This window comes from Cyclopterus lumpus, chromosome 21 (assembly GCF_009769545.1).
Source record: "Cyclopterus lumpus isolate fCycLum1 chromosome 21, fCycLum1.pri, whole genome shotgun sequence".
In the NCBI taxonomy this organism is placed as follows: Eukaryota; Metazoa; Chordata; class Actinopteri; order Perciformes; family Cyclopteridae; genus Cyclopterus; species Cyclopterus lumpus.
The window spans coordinates 21,327,918-21,350,894 of NC_046986.1; the positions used below are offsets into that span (position 1 = coordinate 21,327,918).

Genomic DNA, 22,977 nt, shown 5'->3' on the forward strand with positions numbered 1-22,977 from the left:
ACAGGTGAAGTGAATGTAATCAGGAGGGAGAGTGGCAGGATGGTAGCCACATGCAAGAGTGACAACGCGGTGACATGCACGTGCGTGGACGTGACATAAAGCTCCAATTTCAGGGGAAATCGCCAACAAAATGTATTCCACTTCCAACAGATCGGGGGGTCTGCAAAGCGCCACAGCTGTGGCGGCCTCCGCCAGCTCCAGAGACGCTTCGCCTTCCAGCTTAACCAGCTAAACTGAAAGTCGGCGGTTCGTCGCTGCACCGCCTCGTGCTCTCAGCTGCCACGTCGCCCCGCCTGCCAGGACAACCTGGGATGTTTACTGCTAAATATTGATGGACATCTGGAGTGCCATTCATCCACCATCAAACTTCAGCGTGCCAGTGAAGTGGGCCCGGCCCTCCTCTCAGTGTGTCACACACACACTCACAGACGCACACACGTAGAGGTGAGGTGCACATCAGGGGCTTTGGCTGCAAATCAAGCACTTTGAATTAAAAAAGATTGGCTGTTTTCTCAAAGACACAATGTTTTGGCAAAAAAAACAAAAAAAAACGCTATTGTGATTGGTTAAATATGCCTTTGCTTGAAACCAAACAGCGCTCCAGTCCCGTGCCATTGAAGCCGCGCTTGTTTGTGTTTGTCATCTCGATGGGAGCGCTGGTGGAGGAAGAAGACCCCGGCGTTTGAGGCGAGGGCAACTTACGGGATAAACTGTCGAAAAACAAGCACCTGCGGGACTGACGAGAGAGCAGTTGTGTTCTCAGCGCCAGCCTCTTCGCGTCAGAGATGTACTTGTGCAGGGTCAGATTGGAAACATGTGTTGTGTGAGCACCGCGGAGAGACTGATCCTCCATCTTATTAGCGGAGAACTCAGAATACACTACACTGGGGTTTACTACACACACACACACACACACACACACACAAAAGAAGGAGATACAGGAGGAAGCAAACAAAAAAAAAACAAGGGCTCTTTGTCTTTCTTAATTATTCATGCCCGGGAGGGATGCTCTCTCTGCTTTGTTTTTGTCAGCTGACACATGTACAGGTATGATGGTGCAGGCAGTGTGTGTGTGTGTGTGTGTGTGCGTGTGTGTTTATTTATTTGTGTTTGTCTCTTTTCTGTCTGCTTTTGGAATTGCACAGAATTGCACAGTTTGCATCCCTCTTTGTCTGTGCTGCGAGCAGACACAATGTGTCCGTCAGGGCGACACAGCCGCGTTCTCCTCCTCGGGGCCTCCAATCAAAGCGAGACTGGGAGGCGCGACAATGGAGGCCCAGCCGTTGGAGCTGACGGAGCTCTTTAAAAGACGCCGGCAGCTCGGCGGCGACCCTGCCCGCGCGCTCGCTCCAATAATCGCTTCAAAATGAAGTCGCCGAGAGGAAGCGCGCGAGGGCGTTGTGCCAGACCGAGCTCTCCAGTTCCGCAAAGGTGCAGCGGCACTTGTTTGTGCAGAATGTCTGGCAATTAAAAATAATTGGGAAGCAGGTGTTTGCTTGCGAAAATCTTCCAAGAGTGCCAGTTATGATCTAATGAAGCTTCATTAGGCACGCTGAAAGCTGAGAGCGCCGTATGACAACGGCAATTAGCCGGGATCATAGGCACACAAAAAATTAATCATTAAATGAAATACCTCGGCCAAGATTAGCTTTCCACTTAATGACCAATTCATTAGCTAATTGATTTCGTATTAGTTTACAGGCAGAGACGACTGTTTGGGGGTACTGGTGGCCGGTAATTAACAGCGTTTATGCCATAGTCAATCGGCTAATTTCTCCAGGAAACAAACTTTGGACGGGAGCATCGCTGGAGGCTGAGGGCACTCGCTCTTCTGCTGCTCTGCCCTGTTATCTGTGTCATATCAAGAGGGGAATCGTCCTCTCAGCTTAGGGGGTCGTTAACACGCACCAACGCCTACTGATGAGCCATGCATGTCACGTGACCACGTGCGTTTGGCGAGCGGGTCCAACGCAAGCGGAGGATGGATGAGGAAAGGAGGGAGGGAGGGAGGGATTGGAGGTGATGGAATTAAAAGAAGAAGAAGGGGGAAAAAAGAGCACTGCAAATTTGTTAAATTCAAGATAGAAAATTCTGTATCGCATCTGCGCTGCCCGCGCTTATATATTAGGTGCTTCAAATGTATTGAGGGGGAATTAGATTAATTATTGCTCTCAGCCGGCGAGGCATGCTGCGGCCTTCTTCCCTCTGCCGGACCCGGGTTGAAGCAGACAAGGATGGATGGATGAGCAGTGACAGGTGCTCCCTGCCTACAGCCGCTCACTGAGCTATCAACCGGCAGTTAATAATGACTGCCTGGAGAGGACATGTACCACGGCCCACTTTATGAAACCGCACAGGGGAAACATGTGATCTAAAATGTAGCTGAATAACTAATAGTACCAATCATTTTTACACCACTGTCTACTAATGATGGCTTGGTCAGGGGTTTCCTCATTACTGAATGGACAGAACACGTAATGATGATCTCATTGCTTGTTCACAAATCTCTCATTGCACTCTAACAAAGGGTACATTCAATTCAATTCAGTTTATTTCGTATAGCCCATATCACAAATTACAAATTTGCCTCAGAGGGCTTTACAATCTGTACACGACATCCCTGTCCCAGGACCTCACATCGGATCAGGAAAAACTCCCCAAAAATAACCTTTCACGGGGAAAAGTTAGTATTTTTTTTTCCATCATGGTGAAGTCACTTTTTCAGTATTTTGTTCACATACATTTGGGTATCTAGAGTGCTTACCAACCCACAAACCTCGGTCATAAAACTTCGTAATTCAACAAGCCAATCAGATTGGGCTCCCCTTCATATATGTGCCATTAGCACAACTATATTTCATATAGCGGACGTCCACTATTCAAGAGGTCGGTTTGATCCCCGGCCCCCTCTTTTGAAGTGTCCTTGGACAAGATGCTGAACCCCAACTTGCTGTTTGTGCTGAATGTGAATGGCTCCTGAGGAACAGGTGGCCCCTCACACGGGGAGTCTGCACCAGAGCATTCATGTGTGTGTTGATGGGCTTAACCACCCGCATCGGTTTGGTTCTCCAAAAGACTAACAATGCACAGATAACAATGAACTCTATACTCATTCGGTGTGAATGAACATGTTTTCACTGCTAGAGGAACTACAATTTCCTATCTTTGGGAAAAAATGTGGGCTGAAAAACATATGGAAATATATGGCACAGGGGGGCTTAGATGGGGGGGGGGGGGGGGGGGGGGGGGGGGTCCAGGCGTAATATTACGGGGGCACTTGCACCCCTCACCCTAGAACAGCCCTGGAGAGAATGAAAAGAGTAATGTTTTTGTTGTTGTTTTTCATACATAAAACAATGTAAACGCGTTCCATTAAAAATCCCAAAAACTAAAAGGAGTATGATATGTCCCTTTTGCTGACGGCTGCCTCTACGCTTCGTATTACATGACAGTTTGACTGCAAATCTCAGACATTCCATGTCCACCTGCACCTGCCACCTCCCATCAGCCGCTCACCTTCTTGCAGCACTCACAAAACAAACAAGTGGATCTCCTAACTCGTGGCAGCGCGTGGACATGTACGGCAGATGCGGTCGATGTGTCAAACGCGCGAGGCCAAAAATATATATTTTAAAAAGTCGCAAAGATATTCCCATGCCACTCTCACCGAGTGCAGATAGAGAGAGAGAGAGATATGTCTCACGCGCCCAAATGGCACATCTGAAGACGTCCACGCGAAGGGCTCCCGTGGAAGGCGGACTGGTCCCCTGCCTCTTCGGAGGAGGGACGGGAACATTTCAAAGGGGAGAGATGATGGACGCGTCTGATGGGGAGAAGGCAGTGGTTTGGCCCATCAAAGCCTGTCTTCGGCCGACAGACACAGCCCGCGGGCCACGCGCGCCGGATCAGTCTCATCATGGTGCGTCGCAAGTGTTGGTTCGATTGCACAAGCATGTGTGCCCACAACAGGTCGTGCGGGCACCGAGTGTCAGAGGGCACTTCTGTGTGTGCGCGCGCGCAGGGCTCCCCTTCACGCGCCGCCGTCCTCACCCTAATCTCTGACATCTGTTCTCCATTCCCCTCTCTGCTCTATACCTCTCGTGTTTTCCACGGGTTAAGACCCCCTTGCTCTGTGTTTTCCCTCACCTTTTCTTCATCCCTCAAATCCCCCCCCCCCCCGCCATCCGCCGGTCTGCGCCGGGCCCTCGGTTTCTGTTAATTAAATCTAACGAAGCCATCTATCAAGGCCTCCTCTTTTCTCAACGCCACAGCATAAATCACTCTCCGTTAAAAAAAAGGAAGAAAAGGAAAGAAGATGCTATCCCTCTTCCTCCCCTCGCTCTTGTTCTCTCTGCGCTGTGACCACAAGACAGTCGCCGTTTCTCTCTCTCTCTCTCTCCCTCTGCAGACCGGGCTTTAATTGTGTGATTGAGAAAGTGTAGCATCACTCCATGAAAGACGGTCTGCCTCTGAATGGCTGCTCTCCGGCTGACACCAGAGGGACCCCTTATAGCCCGCTGTGGTGAGACAGACACACACACACACACACACACACACACACACACACACACACTCTCTCTCTCTCTCTCTCGCTCTCGCTCAAAAAGCCAGCGACTTAAACAGACACTTATTGTAAAATGGGCCTCATTGGTCTCTGAAAGACGTTGTTAACATGTCTGTGGGTTTCCCTCTGCAAGAGGGGCTGTGATCCATCTCCACATTTACTAAATTAATTTCTATTACAAGCTGGTGACTGACTAACACTGCCCAAATGGGATTTATTGCCCCCCACAATGCACATAAGTAATCTCCGATGGGCCACGCTGAAGGATCTAACATGCAGGGAATCAGCATCAAACCGGCTGCTGGGCTGCCTGTTGTTTTTCCTCTCCCTTTCTCTCCCCCCCCAACCCCCCCCCCCCCCCCCCACCCCCCCCCCCCCCCCCCCCCCCCCACCCCCCCCCCCCCCCCCCCCCCCCCCCCCCCCCCCCCCCCCCCCCCCCCCCCCCCCCCCCCCCCCTTCTCTGCTGGATTAGAACAATAAAAATTAGGCAATTACACAAATGGCGTTTCCTGCATGCGCACTGGTTTTTCGGGGGTCACCGCGCGTCAAAGACGACGACGACGACGACGACGCAAACCTGACGCAACGCAACGCCGCGCGCGCGATGAGAACCAGAACGCGTCTGAATGATGTATACATGACGCATGTGCGAGCTTGCACGCGCAGGTTTCTGTTGCCTTCTCGCGCACCCAAAATGATCAATGTCCTCCTATTATCCTCGCGCGCTCTCTTCAGTTCCATTCCCGATTCTCGCCCCGCCTCTCCCCAGGTCTTTCATGTTGCCCTCTGGGAGCCAAACAAAACACGGGCTTCTACTGCAAATAAGCAGCTAACACACCATGTGATCAGTCATGGAATTATTTCAACGCTATTGATTTGTATAAAATGTTGCCTTTCCCCAAAGCGCTTTGACCGCGAGTGCAATCCTCCTTACAGGTGACTTGAGGAAATATACATGAAGATGTTATAAATAAGAGGAAACGATGTTAAAGAGATGCTCGTAATTAACATCACGAAGAGCACACTGCTTGTTATGGAGAGAGAGAAGGAGAGAGATAGAGAGAGATATAGTTGGAGAGAGAGAAGGAGCATGTTTGATTTACAAGCAGTGGATTATCATGTTCTCCCTGCAAATATGCGCTGCATTTAAGGGTATAATGTCAATTTCATGCCTTTTTTTTGTACCCCCCTCCCGGTGCCCTGTGGGTAGATCGCAGTTAGAGAATACACATGGAAAAATAACAATCCAAACATATTCCCAAAACGTCGAGTGTGAGCTATAATGTTCACATTGTGGTATTTTTCATGTTGAGAAATGTGTTTCTTTTTTTCTTCTTCTTTTCTCTCTCTCTCTCTCTCTCTCTCCATATGCCCTGGAAGCCTCATTTAGATGGCAGGCAAGGCTTTTGAACACAGAACCAGCCCCGTAGTCTCCGCGGACCTCGCTGCACAGCAAGCTGGAAAAGGACCCGAATGAAGGCACCAGCCGACCGCGAGCTGCCCGCACCCCGCAGACAAAGCGAGAGGAGTCTAACAAACAAACACGCGGTCGCCGTCATTAACGCGACAGCCGGTTCAAAGCACTGCTCTTCCTCACACGGAAAGGTTTAAATCTCCCCAGCAGGGGAACAATCACGTTTTCTGTTGTGTATTCCTCCTGCACAAAAGAACCACACGTGCACATCTGTACAGCAACTCTGCATTGCTGAATCAGATTCAAGCATATACCTCTTTATTGCATTTCTTTCACTACCCCCCGTGTCCCTATAGTACGAGATGATGGTATTTGGAGATGTATGCGCGCTGCACTAAAACAGGCTTTGCGGTCGTTGTGATGATATTATATTGTATATTATAATAGGCTGCAGTCGCTTTTTAAGTTACATTTTCAGAACTCACTCCGCTCTCTGGGGGCCAAGTGTAACATTTAAGACAATCGCATCTGTCATATGTTATGATTTGACTGAAGCATGGCGCGTGTATTATTCACCATCGTCTGTTCACACACACATGTGATTATCCCACAAAAGTATGCAGTTCTTAGTAAAACAACGAATGAACAAAAAAGTCATCCCATGACCTTTTTTGTTTAATGCCCAATCTTAAGTAATTAAATGGTGTCACTATTGTCACTTCCCATGAGTGAAAAAAAATGTCAAATCTTGCAAACTTCCAGGAGCCAAGATCTGCATCTTAGGATCATCCGCCAACCCGTGAGGGATTAGTCCGGCCGAGGGGAACCAGGTTGAACGGCGTTGTGGCATTTGTTGTTAGTGGGAGGGGGGGGGGGGGGGGGGGGGGGGTATTCTCTCCCCCTTATCCCCAAAGTAAACCAGAGGGGTTTACCCTCCTTCACACAGGCGGAGCACTCACACAGTTCAATTCTAATATCCAACACGCTGCCCAATAGTCCAATCTGATGTATGATCAACGGGGGCAACGCAATCCTAATTTGCTCATTGATTTGCATCCCCCCCCCCCCCCCCCCCCCCCCCCCCCCCCCCCCCCCCCCCCCCCCTCCCCCCCCCCCCCCCCCCCCCCCCCCCCCCCCCCCCCAACACACACACTTTCTCTCTCTTTCTCTCACACTGCCTCTTCACCCTCGCTTTCCCTCCTCTCCTCCCCCTTCTCTCTCTCACTCTCTCTCTCTCTCTCTCTCTCTCTCTCTCTCTCCCTCTCTCTCTGCTCTCCTCCAGTCAGCGCTGATGTCTTGATAATGCTCCAAAGCCTTCACAAGCAGGTAGAGAAGGAATTCCTCAGCTCACTAATTAGCAGTAAATTGGAGGATCGGGGGCCTGAGTAGGTTTATGGACATAAAAGACAGCGTTTGTCACCTACCAGGCAAGCACTGTATTTCACTTGTGAGTCAACGTAACCCGAGCACACAATAAAGTAAAGAAGAAAAAAAAATTATATAAATATATACAAATGTATTCCTGGCTGTCTGAGTGAGTTACTTGAGCTTCGGTGATGATGTGCTTTAATTGTCCCAATTTATTTTAATTTTTCACTCAGGTGGAAACAGCTGTTGTGCAGCGGATATAAACATGAGCACACACACGTGGATTTGCAATGAGAGTAAACGTGTAGGAGATCATTTTTGGTGGATACAGCGCGCAACGATCAAAGGTGATGATCAAGTAGACGTTTAAATGATAATTTAGGTGCTTGATTACAGAAGAAGAAAAAAACACTGTTTATGAGGGAAATTAATACAATACGGACACTAAAGAACAATAAACCCTGAATTTAATTGAGACATACATATATTAGAGAATACTCTCACAATATAATTATTATTAGTTATAATAATGATATTGTACTTTTATTATTGCTTTCGTTTGTATTGCTGCATTTACGCACACCGTGCCGCGTGTCTGTGGTCGGCCACATTAATACTACCAAAAATGCTGACAATAAATAAACAACTGAATAATTAACAAAGAATAACACGGCGCGCATGTGCAGCGGGGAAGGCGGGGTGTTGGGATCGCGGGGGGGGGATGAACGGCAGGTGAAAATATGATTGAGGCCCCTTTAAGAGTTGTCGGCCACTAAACTGCAGCGACACCAGCGTCGGTGCGTAAAACGCATCCCTGCTGGATTCCCTCTGATATTCCTCCAGGCTGCTGCTGATTGGACAACCACATGTCTCAAATTTGGGAGATTACAAGCAAGAGTTTTTTTTCCTTCTTTTTAATCTACCGTTATATATTAACAACATGAAATGAAATAGTATTTAAAACAATTGAAAGAAATAGATTGTGCGATACGTTGTCTCGTTTTAATTGGGCACTGTGTTCGTCATTCATATTAAACATGCGCAGCCTATAGGCCTTCTGGCGATATGTTGTCCTTTATTATTCTGGATGAATATTTTGTCTCACTGAAGAATAGTAAATGAGCTCAAGTGCATGCACCTTTCAAAACACAATACTTAATAGTGAGAAGGGGAAAAAACAACTATGCTGGTTAACAATTGATTTCCACCATCTGATGAAAATGTCACAATCTGTTTGTTCTTTTGTTTCTGCTGGTTCTCACACATCCAGCGCTAATATATCCAAATTGACGCAATAAACTGACGGAACAATTACAGATAAATTATCTCTATTTTTTGGGTTTTGTTGGCTGGCACATGGCGCGCGTAAAAGTTGGATATTTCCTTGACATTTAATGGAATCTATAGAAAACCCCTGTTGCTGGATCATTTCGTTACACACACACACGCGCACACACACGCGCGCACACACACACACGCACACGCACGTGCGCCCGACGCCACTTGATCGTGCGGGGCGATATCCAGGCACACGACTGGGAGCGCAGATTTGCGTCTTAAAGGGGATTTAGGTCTATTAACAACAAAAGGCGCAGTTCGTGGCACGAGGGAGAGACCTCGACTTGTGCGTCAGCCGCAGCGATGTGAAGCGGGCTCGCTGATAAATGGAGAGACATCAAACCGAGTCATTAGAGAGCTGAGATATGAGACTTTCACAGTGGCGGGCCGCTCAGGGCGGCGCACCCAGGGGATCACACTCCTCTCCCGGCCTTTTGTGTTTGTGTGCCGCGGACTGATGAACGACTTAGATAACGTTAAGCCATTATGGGCTCACTTATGCCCATGAAAACCCTGTAAATAGAGGGGACATTTTTTTCTTCTTCTCCTTCTTCCCCACTGCTGATATCTATTGATTTGCAGCCCATATTAGTAACCGGAAACCACAAAAGGATTACAAGTGAATACTCAAAAGGGATTTGTACGAGTCAAATATTAATTACAGCATTAATCCCACGATGTGATGCTGTTTATTGCTGCCTCTTCTTTTTCCTCGTGGTTCCCAGTTTGCGTTGAGCTCCGTGTGAATACTCACGGTTAAAGAAGAAGACTTTCAGATATAGCAAGAAAGAAAATAATGTGCTCGCAATTATTATTTGTTTGTTTTTTTCAAAACAAAGTGTTGAGGCCTAATTAAATTTGACTGATTTCAACTGAACGTTATTGAATTATGTTGGGATGTTTTTAAATATTAATGATTGACGGAGTCCATATGTTTCCAGTCAATAAGCCACTCTTAAATGCTGTATTGACATCGCTGCATGCCTCCACGTCTGCGTTTTTTTCTTCTTCTTTCTTTCTTTTTTTAAATGTTACTAACTCCACATGAGAGAAGTAGTGTCGAGAGGTGAGAGGTGGATTATGGAGCGAGTCGCGCGCAGATTAGCCTTCAAAGAGCTTTGTCAAATCAACAAACACACACACACACACACACACACACACACACACACACACGCGAAACACGGGGCAATCCCACAAATGTGTATCTCCTAATCGCGTTAATTAAATTTTCGCCGAATTAATTAGACATAACAGCCACACATGCAGCCACCTCACAGGAGAGAGAGAGAGAGAGAGAGAGAGAGAGAGAGAGAGAGAGACACCGCGGGCATTTTAATGACCCCGTAATTCAATTAACCGCCTCCATCAGCTCCATCATTGATTTGTGAAAAAAGAAGAAGAAGAAGAAGAAGAAGAAAGAAAAAAAAGCTGCTGAAAGTTGAATTCTGCAAAGTCGAGCCGGCCTGTAATTGCTCAAGACACAGAGGATCGGAGAGAAGAGGGGGGGCTGTGTGGGGGTGGGGGGCTGGGCTGAGGTGGCCGTGTATAAATAGTGTGCTCTCAAATACACAGTCACAACAGCAGGAGTGATCTCACCTCCTCTCCACCCCTTCTATCTATCGCTGCTGCAAGCCTCTCTCTCCTTCTCCCTCTCTCTCTCTCTCTCTCTCTCTCTCCCCCACAACCCCCCTACGTCCCAGTCCCAGTCCCCCCCCCCCCCCCCCCCCCCCCCCAACAAAAAAAGAAGAAAAATAAAGAGCGTATCCGCGAGCGGTACAGGCTGCGGGTTTACTATATCGAGACGGCGAGGGCGCACGTACCGATAATTCACCGTGGATTTCCCTGACCAGGACCACTGCTGAGCGACAAGAGCCGCGGCCATGGAAGAGCTCACGGCATTCGTGTCGAAATCCTTCGATCAGAAGACCAAGGAGAGCACCAAGGAGAGTATCACGTACAGGGAAGTTTTGGAGAGCGGCTTGACGAGGGCGCGCGAGCTGGGCAGCCCGGACTCAAACCTGCAGGACATTACGGAGGGCAGCCACTGCCCGGTGCATCTGTTCAAGGACCACGTCGAGCTGGAGAAGGAGAAGCTGAAGGACTTTAGTGTTTCGAGGTCGACCGAGGGTAAGTTTGTTATGTTCTTTTTTTAATTATTCTTTTAAATGCAAGAGGAGAACAACAAAAAAGGGAACACATTGCTCCGTGTTGTGTCGGGGGAGATGTCTCAAGTTCCGTTGTGCTTTTTTTGTTTTTTTCCCTTCTTTTTCTTCTTTTTCTTTTCTTTTTGTGCCGAGAGTGACGTTTTTTTTGTTTTTGTTGTTGTTGTGGTTTTGAATCCACAAATCCACGCGTAAAAAAAAAAAGAGTTGACGCGACCGTGCGCGTTTAGTTCACGGCACATGTATAAAGTTAGCTATTGCGCTGTTAAAAGGGTTCTTTCTGTACACAGGAGGCGGGCCCTCGTTTCAACTATTTGAGGATGGTGTTTTCAGACCTTCAGGCTTTGGTCAAACGTAGAAAAAGAAAAAGAATACAAAAACAATCACTGTAGCATTTCTTATAATTTCTATTATAGAACTTTATTCAATCATAATAATGAGTTTAGCCTGATGTTAATAGGCAATTTAACATTGTGTGCCAACACAAAAGTATTGGTCAGCTTTAATAATCCTACAGCATTATAAAGTGTATCTTTTATCTGTTACCATCTGGGACATTTTATACATTATATTTGACATCATTTATAAGTTGAAGTGCACTATTGTGATGTGGGGGTCCCCTTGAAAACCCATATCCTGTTGTCACATTGATTTAGATTATGAGCCTCACCTAAAAATTTAAAATAAATCACACTCTCAACTGTTAAATTCTTGTAAATTGAAAAAACTCCCACTGAACACACTCTTAAAAAATCTACCTTTAAAATAGCCCGTCATTTATGAGCAGGTTATAAAGTATATAAAGTACAGTCTACACAGCAGGCCTCTTCTGGCGTGCAGTGTGCACTTTGAGACGTTTATTGAGTCATTCTCACCGCTTTCTATATTTATCTTACAGGCAGAAAGAAAAAAAGGGGCAGTACTATGATTGTATTTTCCTGCCTTATACTTAAATTAATATTCAGGCAAATATTAATGCAAGCTAATCGAAGAAGGCTGGTTCTGTGTATATGGGATTGGGATTTGATAACTTGATATTATACACATATATTTGTATATATATATATATATATATATATTTCTTTATACATATATATATATATATTTGTATTTCTTTATATATATATATTTATAAATATGCATATATATATATATATATATATATATATATATATATATTTATGACTCACTTTTGGAAAACACATTTTCACGTCAGAATACTACAAACAATAACATGTGGCAGCTGTCAAATGTGTTACTAATAATAACAACGCACTGATAACACATTATATATTTAAAAAGTAGAATATACTGGCAGCATGTTGCATTGTGTAAAATACAGACGTTTAAATGTGTTTAATGAAACGTGAAGGAAATTAAATATTAAGACTGACCATTTAAAACATTTTTTTTTAATTGTGATTATTTCTATACCCTGGAATAACCTCCGTCTGTTGGACGGAGGCGAGTATTTAAGCCTAAACCTTCGCCGTTGAGCCGGGGCTTAATTCTCTGCTCTTTAAATGGCTCATTAGGCCCAACATGGCCCGTAGTGACTGATTTACTTTCATACTGGCGCTGACATCACACGCTGACTTATGGAGGCCACAGGCCCCTCTCCCTTGGAGGAGGATAGTCTGTGTAACGTGTGTGTTTGCTACAGAAAGAAGGCCCTATGGGGGGCTCTATGGGGGCCCCCCCAGTCATGTGTATGTGTTGATAAGGGAGACAGTGTCTGGAGTCACGAATTAAAACCCAAAAGCGTCTCTTGTTTTTACATTTATTAATCCTTTAAATGTATAGTGTCTAACCACGCGGGCCCGTTCAACAGGGATCTACGAGTGCAAGGAGAAAAAGGAGGACGTGAAGTCGGAGGACGAGGACGCGCAGGGCAAACTGAAGCAGCGGAGGAGTCGCACCAACTTCACCTTGGAGCAACTCAACGAGCTGGAGCGGCTCTTCGACGAGACGCACTACCCCGACGCGTTCATGAGGGAGGAGCTGAGCCAGCGGCTGGGACTGTCCGAGGCCCGAGTGCAGGTGAGGGTCCTCGCCGTCCTCTTCTCCGGGTCTCCTCTCCCACTGGTCCGAGTCCAAACGGCACACACACACACGCACACAACGCACTGCGGCCGCTGCCGAGAAGCGCCGTGTACGCGCAGGGATCGGGAGTGTGTCGGTGGGACGGCGTGGTCGGTGTTTTGAGGCGATATTATCAGACGGTAATGTAGGCTGGGCGGATTGTGTAGTGGCAGTTGTGTTATTGATCAAATCAGTTATTGCTGTATTACTACGAGACGATCAAAACAACACTGGGCCTATGTACAAAAAATGAGTTGCCTACAAAGAAAATCAGCACACCTAATATACTAATATAAATAGTTTCCCCTTTTCTTAAAATAAATACATAATAGTAATAATAATAATAATAATAATTATCCAGTGCAGATGAGTTATCACGTTCTCGAGCTTGTAAACAATGCGTGTAAAAAATGACTGAAAGCGAAAAACATGTTTAAATGACATGTTTATAAAATATATATATATATACACATATATATATATATATATATATATATATATATATATATATATATTTTCTCCAATGTTATGTTTTGTGATATAAAGTGTCTCCGAAAACAAAATGCCAACAGTTTATTAATCTGCATGCGGGATGAAATTACAACACCTGAGAGATAAATGATGCAGCTTCTGATGTGAAAAAAGTCTAAAATATTCTGATAATATCTATATAGATATATAGTTATGTCTGTGGTGCTCAGTGTCATTTATTGCTGGCCTATGATTTTTCATTTTTACCTGGTATCCTGTATATGGGAGTTACAATCTCACCCTGGCAGTTGTATGCAATTTAGAAAAGGAACAGCATTATTGTGCATGCGTCTTACAGATGGTTCGAAGATCGCACATTTACACCAAATGTCTTATAACCACACGTGTGCCTCCGCCGCCTCTGACGTAATTAACAAGTAGTTAAAATAACTGGAAACATAATCCTCTATACTTTTATAGAAGGTGAGTTTAGTAACATCAAACACGTGCTGTAAATCATCGGGGGGTGTAACCTGTATAGGGCCAACAGCCTATACTCTACGATCCGAGCAGCCTTAGGGGAGAAAACAAACACACACACACACACACACACACATACACACACACACACACACACACACACACACACACACACACACACACACACACACACACACACACAATCCCAAGCAGTGATTAAAATGAATGAAGAGCCTGAATGGCCGCTTCAGGGGACGCGCTCTTATGTCAACTCGTATCCCTCCTCATTTTCTTTGTAATATCTGCCATTGGCTTGATGCAGTGTCCCCATAAAAACAGATTAGAAATAACTCAATTCTGGCCCGATGCTGCTGTTCAGCTATATCTAATCGGATGAATAAAAGCCATCATAGAGTCTTCATAAGACCGCAGACTGTCGGGCTTGGTGGACGGTATATTATTCGGCATAACGCTGCAATTATCACTAATAAAGTGAGTAGCACGCGCGTTAAGATCATTCATGGTGCAAATATGGGTGATAAAGACTCCACAGACTGACACATGTGTGTGTGTGTGTGTGTGTGTGTGTGTGTTTTCTGTCATCAAAGCGACTGACAGAACCTCTTGAAAAAGAAAGCCTTTTTTTCTTTCTTTCTGAGGGCCCGTCTCCGGCACGGGGACGCGCTGTCTAGTGAGAGTGGATTGCAGCGCGCGCAGGGCTGTTGCAGGCTGCGGAGCCGCGCTCCGAGCAGCTGTCAATGAATCTAATTGAAAGTTATGAGAGCTTGGTGAGGAGCAGGCAGTAATTCGGTTAGGACTAATATCTTTGGGTTTCTGGCGCGCGGCTAAATTAAATGTCATTATTCACTGTCTCTAATAAAAAATCAAAAAGGAAATGAGATTAGGGTATTTGTGAAGCGCATCATTGAGTGGCCCTTAATGAAGAAATAACTGTCTGAACCAGTGTAGTTCACTTTGCTTAACATACCGGCGCGTCATTGGAATTGATCCGGGGCCCGTCTAATATTAGCCTTGATTTATCTGAGGGATTAATGTGCGTGTATGCAAAAATCACCTGGCATGTTCATAAACACCTTTTCTAGCACCATTCAACGCCGTGCAGCTGATAACTCACTGCGTCCACGACTATTTACAATGTGTTATTATTGTTTCATTTTTAAATTTTTTTTATTATCACGTTCATTATTATTATTGTTGTTATTATTTATTGCGAATAATAATACAAGTAATAATATGAATATATATCTATTGGGACATTTTTTTCAAAATGTCATTTATAAAGTCATTTAAAAACAAATGAATGAATACAACAATAATTTGTCTTTGCAGTTCAGACTCTGCTGCCGCTTGTCTCAGTTATTACAGTCCCATCGACACAATAATGCAGCTCAAAATGGCTTCACGGCACCTTGAGTCATCACCATCATCATCATCATCATCATCGTCATCATAATCGTCGTCATCATCAGTCTTCGCCCTTTTGTGTTGGCCGCTATAATCTCTCATCTGTAACTGATAATCATTGCGGGGGTCGGATAGTGGGGTCGTGTGTGTGTGTGTGTGCGCGTGCGTGTGTGTGTGTGTGGGGTAATGTTATTCACCGAGGCAAATTAGGTTGATGCTGATTAACAATAGGCCGCAGCCTGCAGCTTCAAAGACAGGCGGCTAATTGGAAGGTGGTTACCGAAGTTTTTTTTTGTCTCTTTTTTTTTAGGGTATACGGAATATGATCAAAGTATTCTTATTATATTCCTACACGCGCTGTGGAGATTGTGGTGGCTACAGTGCAGAGAAACACGTCATTTGGTTGTACGTTAACGCCGTAGTGCTCCTCTGTGTACAACGAAGATAAATGTCACGTGTTCCCACCGTGTGGATTTTGTTTTTTAAGGTTTTTCTGGGGCGTGTTTTTTTTCGATCTCCAAACTATTGATGTCCTATTGACATTTATATATATTTTTTCATTGCAACAACTTAGAGTGCATTTTTTTATATTATAGTATTTTACAAGCAGCTAAACAAGACTATAGCTCATATGTAGCCTACTGCTCACTATTTTTATTGGTTACAAATAAATGGCCTATAACATTATTAAAATCTGGATTTAGTATTGTTTGTGTGTGTTTTTCTTATAAATAATTGGCTTTTTTTCAATTACAGGTCTGGTTTCAGAACAGGAGAGCAAAATGTCGAAAACAAGAAAACCAGATGCACAAAGGTAAATATTATTGCCTTTTATTCATAATTTTCCTGCATTATTTAAGTTTTGCAATTTTCTGCCACTTCTTTTTTTTTAACTGCATGTGGCAAAAAACAAAAAAACTCTACTTGCTCATCTCACGTAACACCAACTGTCTGGCGGTCTCACAGACATCTTTCCCTTCTCTCAAGGAGTCACCCTGGGCATCGGCAGTCACCTCGACGCCTGCAGAGTAGCACCCTATGTCAACATGGGTGCCCTCCGGATGCCCTTCCAACAGGTAGGACGAGTTTACGATATTTACTTTTTTCATCAGAGCTTACAAAGCGTGGCACATACAAACAAACAAACAGACAAACAAACAAACATCCAATCAGGCGGAATTCAGGCAGAAATAAATGTAAAGGAGCTAAACATTGCAGAAAAGAAATGTGATTACTCAGCATCTTGTAACGCAAAGGGGGAAGACTGTGGGATCTATATACATATTGGAGCTGTGTTTCTGTGGTGGAATCAGTGTCAAAGTAGGCCTTCTATATTGGTACCTTCACAAGAATCTATAAGCCATGTGCAGCTATTAGATATGAGTGATGAGAGACTGTGTGTGTGTGTGTGTGTGTGTGTGTGTGTGTGTGTGTGTTGGAGGGGGAGGGAGCAGCTCAGACCTCAGTGCACCTTTCACCTCCCCAGGCAGTGTGGAGAGAGGGCCGAGCTGGGCGCGGGGGTGGTGGGGGAGGAGAGAGAGAGGAGAGTCGGACAGACACATTTGATCTGCTGCTCTCTGGCCCCTAATGCGTCGCCGGCTGCCACGTTGTCTCGCTTGACCCCCTCGTGAAAAACAAAATAAATACACGGCGGTCCTAATTAAGCTGACGGTGCGGCGGGCGCGAGCACATAAAAGGGATGATGAAAGCCGGAGGGGTGGGGGATGGAACAGAGGATCTGATGGATATTTGGCGTCGAGGCCGAGAGAGAGGACAGGGTGGGGGGGGACGACACACACACGCCGCACTGCTGGTGCAATGCGGCGTGTGTGCTTTGTGGAACGAGGGGACGACTACTGGTTTGGTTGGCGGAGGACGTTGTGACTGCGAGGTCTTAGGGGTCAAACGTGTCCCTTAATAAACTGCTATACGAGCGTGGGAGACAAACCTGTTTGGGTCAGGGACGGATCGATCGGTCTGCCCATCAGCGCTCATCGGTTTTAATCAGACGTACTGGCGGCGGCGTACACTTGGAAACGATGGTTGCCCTTCGTTGTCGGTCGGCGAGATGCGCGGACACCTCTCCGTTGTGTGCGGTCGAGGTTTTTTTCCTCAGCGACGATCCATTTGGCGCCTTTTTCCCCATTCGCTTTAACAGCTTTCCACTTCAGTCACTTTAGGCCAATGTGAAAGGGAGCAAAGTGAAGGAAGAAAATAATATTTAGTCGAGTTAAAACTTTGACTTTACATCGTTCTATTTTGGTTGGAGAGCAACGCACAAAATACTTGAGTTTTCCCACTTCTTCCTGTGGTGTTTGAAACACATGAGAAATGGCAACAGGCTCAGCTCTCTCCCTCTGAAGTGAGTGGATGCTTAATTTTCACCTCCTTCTTATAAAATAATTGCCAAGAATGTGAAAACTGATATCCTATGCTCCTTACTTTTTTTTTTCTTCTTCTTCTTCTTCTTCTTCTTCTCTCCCCCCTCTTGACTCAGGAATATGTCTGGATAAATATTTATAACTCCAAATATGTGAATATCTTTTTAGTGCAAAATTGTTTATTTATGCAATTGAATACATAATCAGGATAACAAGACTGCATATTTCCAAGGGTATGAGGGAGTCCTCAGTCTGAATTAAACAAATCGTCTCTGGGTCCTAGAAAGACTTTGATTCTGGACGATTAGATTGGATGTGGTGTCTGAGAGCAATTTATGATTCATTAACTTTTAGAATAGCTGACGTGAAAAAAAGGCCGCTCTTAACTTAACTATTTTCTTAGAAAATACTGTAAGCAACAGCTTTGAGGGGGAATTTAATAGTGTCAGACTGTGAAACCTAAATCCTCACCACACACACACACACACACACACACACACACACACACACACACACACACACACACACACACACACATGCGCGCGCGGCCCGAGAGGCGCCCAGGCTTTAACTTTGTGTTTTCCCCTCTCGCAGGTCCAAGCCCAGCTCCAGTTGGACGGGGTCGCCCACACCCACCCGCACCTGCACCCTCACCTGGCGGCTCACGCCCCCTACTTGATGTTCCCGCCCCCACCGTTCGGACTACCCATCGCATCGCTCGCCGACTCGGCCTCCGCGGCGGCGGCGGTGGCGGCCGTCGCCAAGAGCAACAGCAAGAACTCGAGCATCGCAGACCTGCGACTCAAGGCAAGGAAACACGCCGAGGCCCTGGGACTCTGACCCCCATCGGGCTTCCATCCCCCCCACCCCTCCACCCGCCTGATGCCCATAATCGCCTCTCACTCCAGACTGAGCCCGTGAAAGGGCCGTGACACTCACAGCTAAGACTAAACTAAACAAAAACACTGAGTGAGAGTAAAAGAGAGGAACACAAATACAGAGAGGGGGGAGAGGGAGTGTGTGTGAGAGAGAAAGGAAAATAAAAAAATAATAAAGAAAGAAGGCGGGAGCGAGAAAATAGTCACAAAACCAGCTGCCAAAACAAACCACTTGTAGAGAACGGTAATTAAATACCAGTGAAATCACCTTTTACTTTTCGCCCCAACAGGCAGGACTTCTGCGGGGCCAGTGGCTCAGTCCACTCCAGGCCCAGATCACATCCCACGGACCGTACAAACACATGTGGATGTCTGTCTGAGGGTCCGGGCCGGGGCCCGTCAGACCAGGAGACGTTAGAACAAAGCAAACTGGCAGGGCAGCAGCGGGGCCAAAAAACGGCGGAGCTTCGCCGACGCTGGCCCCCTGCCGCCGCGTTAACAATGCAGAGGGTTGTGAGCATGGGGGGATACGAACCCCAACACACCACCTCGCAGAGGCATTGGAGCGGCTCTCACCTTTTACGCCCCCTCACTAGAAAAATGAAGAAAACATTTAAAAAGAGGAAAAAAAAACGGGGTGGGGGGGGGGGTTGGGGGGGGGGGTCCATATCTGTCTCCCACCACTGTGTCCCCCTGCTGCTGCCAAATGCATGAGCTCTAATGAAGGAGCGTTCTGGGACTCGACATACGCGCTCGACGGCTGTTTTTAAAACCCTAACACCCCCCCCCCCCCCCCATCCTGGCACCTACAAAGTGAAAGGCCTCCATCACGGTGTGATACGCTTCTTCTTATGGACCGACTCGTTTTTTTTGTTCCTTCTGGAGATGATATGCCGCGTTGCTGGGCATGTGTCGGCGAGACTTGGTCCGCGTTCCTCCTCACAGCGTGCTCTCTCTCTCTCTCTCCCTCTCTCTGTCTCTCTCTCTTTATTTCTTTCTGTTTGTTGTGTTGCATCCTGGGTAAAGAAGTGAAGATGGCCTTTGCACTTCAGGTCTTGTACGTGGGAGTTTTACAGACGGCACTACGAGCAGATACTACTTTACTAATTAAAGGGGAGGGGGATTTGATATTGTCATGTGATCAGCAAAAAGGACATGGTCTTGGAAAAAGGGTGCACATGCGTTCTTTTTTTTTCTTTGCTTTGTTTTGTAATTCTGAAAATATGAAGAAAGCATCAGTCAAACTGAAATGCAATGGTGTGCAGTTTAAGTGCAATACTGTAAATAGCAACAAAAAAAAAAGGTTAAAACAGCTAGCAGTTAATCCTCAACGATAAAGAGACCCAATGATTTTTTTTCTTCTGTTCTGTTCTTCGCCAAACACGGCATTTTTTTTTTCTTTCTACAGCAGCAGTGTATATTTTATCGAGTTGGAGAAAAGTCATTCATTGCCAGCTGCCATATCCCCCGTGAATTCATGCAGTTTTGTACACATCAGGTGCAACACAAGCACATTTCTAGACGCTGTGGAAATTTGGGTTTTAAATGTAATACTCTGCATCTACCTTTTGGATATTCTACAAATTATTTCACAATTAAAACCAACAAATCAGCAGCGTAATCCAAACCGAGCAGTTGTTTCCAATATGAGCAGCTTAATTCTGCATGTTGTGTGTGACATTTCATCATTGGTTTCCTAATAATTCAAAGTGTATTTTACAAATTGTCCCGGATGAAACCGAACATGCACTTAGGAACACACACGCGGTTTGGATGGTTTCGACCACCTTCACAACACTGCTGTCGGAGCTAGAAGATCCACGCAGCTCTTAGTCCAAAAAAAATAAATGTTCCTCTGTTAACAGACCTCCATTTAGAATTGTTTATCTGTGTCTCCATTTTAAATTAAACATATAGGTGTTTTATTTATTATTTTGTCTGAAAGTTTATGAAAGATGAAATCGTTGAACCACAAGTGTACATTTTTACATGGCTTTGCGTTTTATTTTTGTATGTTTCTATTCTTGAGTGTTGAATTTGAATTAGGAGGTGTGGCTGTAGTGCATTGTTTGCCTAAAAAAAAAAAGACAAAAAAAAAAGAAATGTAGCGTGTCCGAGTTTACAAACATTTCAGGGATGGTTGAATTGAACAATACTCCATAGAATTCGTTGTACCCATTAAAATGACTCTCATTTCATATGCAAGCATGCCTAAACATGAATCATCGTACCGTTTGTTTTTCCCCTTTTTGATTCGCAAAATATGAATGTACATCTTGTACAAGTAAACTATCAATAAAGTTATAAATATTTGTACTCGAGTTTTAGAATACTTTTACCACTTGTTGGGCTGCACCAGGGACTTTGAGTATTGCAGGACTGGTTTACTCAGGCAGAAAATAAAGACATTAGCCACATTTTCACCCTGTGACATCAGTCTCGCGGCTCGTCTCCTCCTCTGGTGTCCCGAGTGTTCACGTCCTGATGCAGATTTGCTGATCTCTCCGTGTCTCATCCTGTACCGTGGATGTACGCTGATTCTGACACTCGGCAACCTCCTCGACCTGTGGATCAATATCAATGTCCTTCTGGAGTTGGCCTCCGCGTTAGCCCGCCGAGCTCATCACATCCAAACTGAGCACCGGCACGGAGAATTGAGCTGCGATGAAGTCCAGATGCAAACGTAATCTGGAGGCCCGTGTTCGTCAAAGTGACACAGATAGGGCTAGTAAGGGAAGCGGGGGGGGGGGGGGGGGGGGGGCTGTAGTCCCTGTCAAATAGAGGCAATAACCGGAGAAGGCGAGCGAGAGATTTGAGGGATACTGTGCCTATGACATGTAATAATCTTCTTTGAGCTTGTTTCCACGACCGATGATTAACTTTGAGCAGACAATACAATACAACATTTTTGCACATTAAAAAAAAGAAAAAAGAAGTGTATTAGCCTCCTCTGGGAGCTTATTTCCAGATGTATGTACACAAAGTAATTACACCATGTGGTACAGTGGCCTATTGTCTGAACCCCATGCGGGAATTAGCCACAAATGGCGTCCTGTTGAGTGCCGTACCTCCTAGAAGGTCGCCGCGCTCTTAATTTGTACCTCGTTGCTCATACATCAAGATTGAGTGATATAGTCGCAGACTGATGGCTGCGTATTTACCCAGTGACCCCTCCGGCTGGGACCTGCCAGGGGCCGGGGGTCTGGAAATAACAGCATCCTTTTATGTGTACTAATAATTAGCATGGCACACACGGCCATCCATCAACGGCCAATGAGCCGTGGCTGCTTCGTAGACATGCTGGAGCACACAACGCTGTTTGTGTTGGCCACAAGTGAGAAACTCACAATAATGTATTAATAGTGGAGCGTGTGTGCTGATATTTTAGTGAATGGCTATGTTTCCTTGTTCCTGAGTAGTTTGCTGTTTTCAGAAACAACAGATTCCCTCAAACATTAATTATAAAAACAGATTTCACATGGATGAACTACAATGAGCGCTTTTTAAGTGTAGTGTTAAGTATTAGAAACTCCGCAAATAATGCAGCACATTAGATTTCTTTCTCTCCCCCTCTCCCTCTCCCACTCCCTCTCCCTCTCCCTCTCCCTCTCCCTCTCCCTCTCCCTCTCCCTCTCCCTCTCTCCCCCTCTCTCTCTTTCTCAGCGTATATTCTCATCACCTCGACCTCGCCGACGAGGTCGCCCGCCTCCAAATCTCCCAGACTGCAGAGCGAGCCGAGTCCCAGAGGTCTGGGTCTCGGTGCTACGCAGCGCTGGCCCATCGGGGGTCAAGTGCTCTGGGGTCACGTGGAAATAGTTTTTATCACAGTTCATTCTCGTAATCCTCTTTGAAATGTCACACACAACTATGATCAGACGGAATGTGAGCTGTCGTACGGGCCTCGGCCTCAAAGCTGGCCGCGGTGTGAAATGACAGAGCCTGAGAAGACATGGAGTCGGAGCTTTTGTCACACCGTATCACAATAACTCACAAAATAAGCGTCTGTTTGGTTCAGAGTTTCTTTTCTTTTTTCTTTTTTTTGTTGCCAGCCAACTTTGTGGTCCTTAAATCCAAAGTAAATCCTGTTCCGGCAGTTTCATCTGTAGCTTGAAGTGAAGCCACCCAGAGAAACCTCAGCTGAAAACAATCGAGCTGAAGTGCTGAAGTCACTCCGCTCGGCCGAGGATCAAAGGCCGCCTTTCATCCCACTTTGTTTGGGCTAGACTCGGCTTTGCTTTGTCGGCTAATGCACATAAATGTATCTGGAGTCATCAGCAGTGCAAAACTTTATTAAAAGTAACATTTTTAAGTCTGGGTCAACACTTTGTCACTCTTTGTTTTGTTTTTTGCTGCGGGTTGGATGGAAAGAGAAGAAGAAGAAGAAGAAGTAGAAGAAGAAGAAGACGAAGGAAGA

At 45.7% G+C, this 22,977-nt stretch overlaps 1 protein-coding gene across 3 annotated transcripts; it reads left to right on the forward strand.

Annotated features, from left to right (window-relative positions):
• Positions 1 to 10,548: 10,548 nt before the first annotated feature.
• On the forward strand, positions 10,549 to 19,153 carry shox (short stature homeobox). Of its 3 annotated transcripts, XM_034562070.1 has the most exons (6): positions 10,549 to 10,811; positions 12,678 to 12,886; positions 16,061 to 16,118; positions 16,292 to 16,380; positions 18,280 to 18,492; positions 18,854 to 19,153. In XM_034562070.1, the coding sequence occupies exons 1-6, from the start codon at positions 10,565 to 10,567 to the stop codon at positions 18,941 to 18,943; spliced, it is 906 nt and encodes a 301-aa protein (XP_034417961.1). In that variant the 5' UTR covers positions 10,549 to 10,564; the 3' UTR covers positions 18,944 to 19,153. The 3 variants fall into 3 exon arrangements, with proteins under 3 accessions (XP_034417961.1, XP_034417959.1, XP_034417960.1); XM_034562068.1 differs by lacking the exon at positions 18,854 to 19,153 and having other exon boundaries at positions 16,292 to 16,389; positions 18,250 to 18,525; XM_034562069.1 differs by lacking the exon at positions 18,854 to 19,153 and having other exon boundaries at positions 18,280 to 18,525.
• The last annotated feature ends 3,824 nt before the right edge of the window (positions 19,154 to 22,977 follow it).

Bases quoted from the DNA above. Each gene is read 5' to 3' on its own strand.
- shox (XM_034562070.1), top strand. From the start codon at position 10,565: ATGGAAGAGCTCACGGCATTCGTGTCGAAATCCTTCGATCAGAAGACC. The intron at 16,381-18,279 runs GTAGGACGAGTT...CCCCTCTCGCAG, and splicing joins TCCGGATGCCCTTCCAACAG to GTCCAAGCCCAGCTCCAGTT. The intron at 18,493-18,853 runs GCAAGGAAACAC...TCGCCCCAACAG, and splicing joins TCGCAGACCTGCGACTCAAG to GCAGGACTTCTGCGGGGCCA.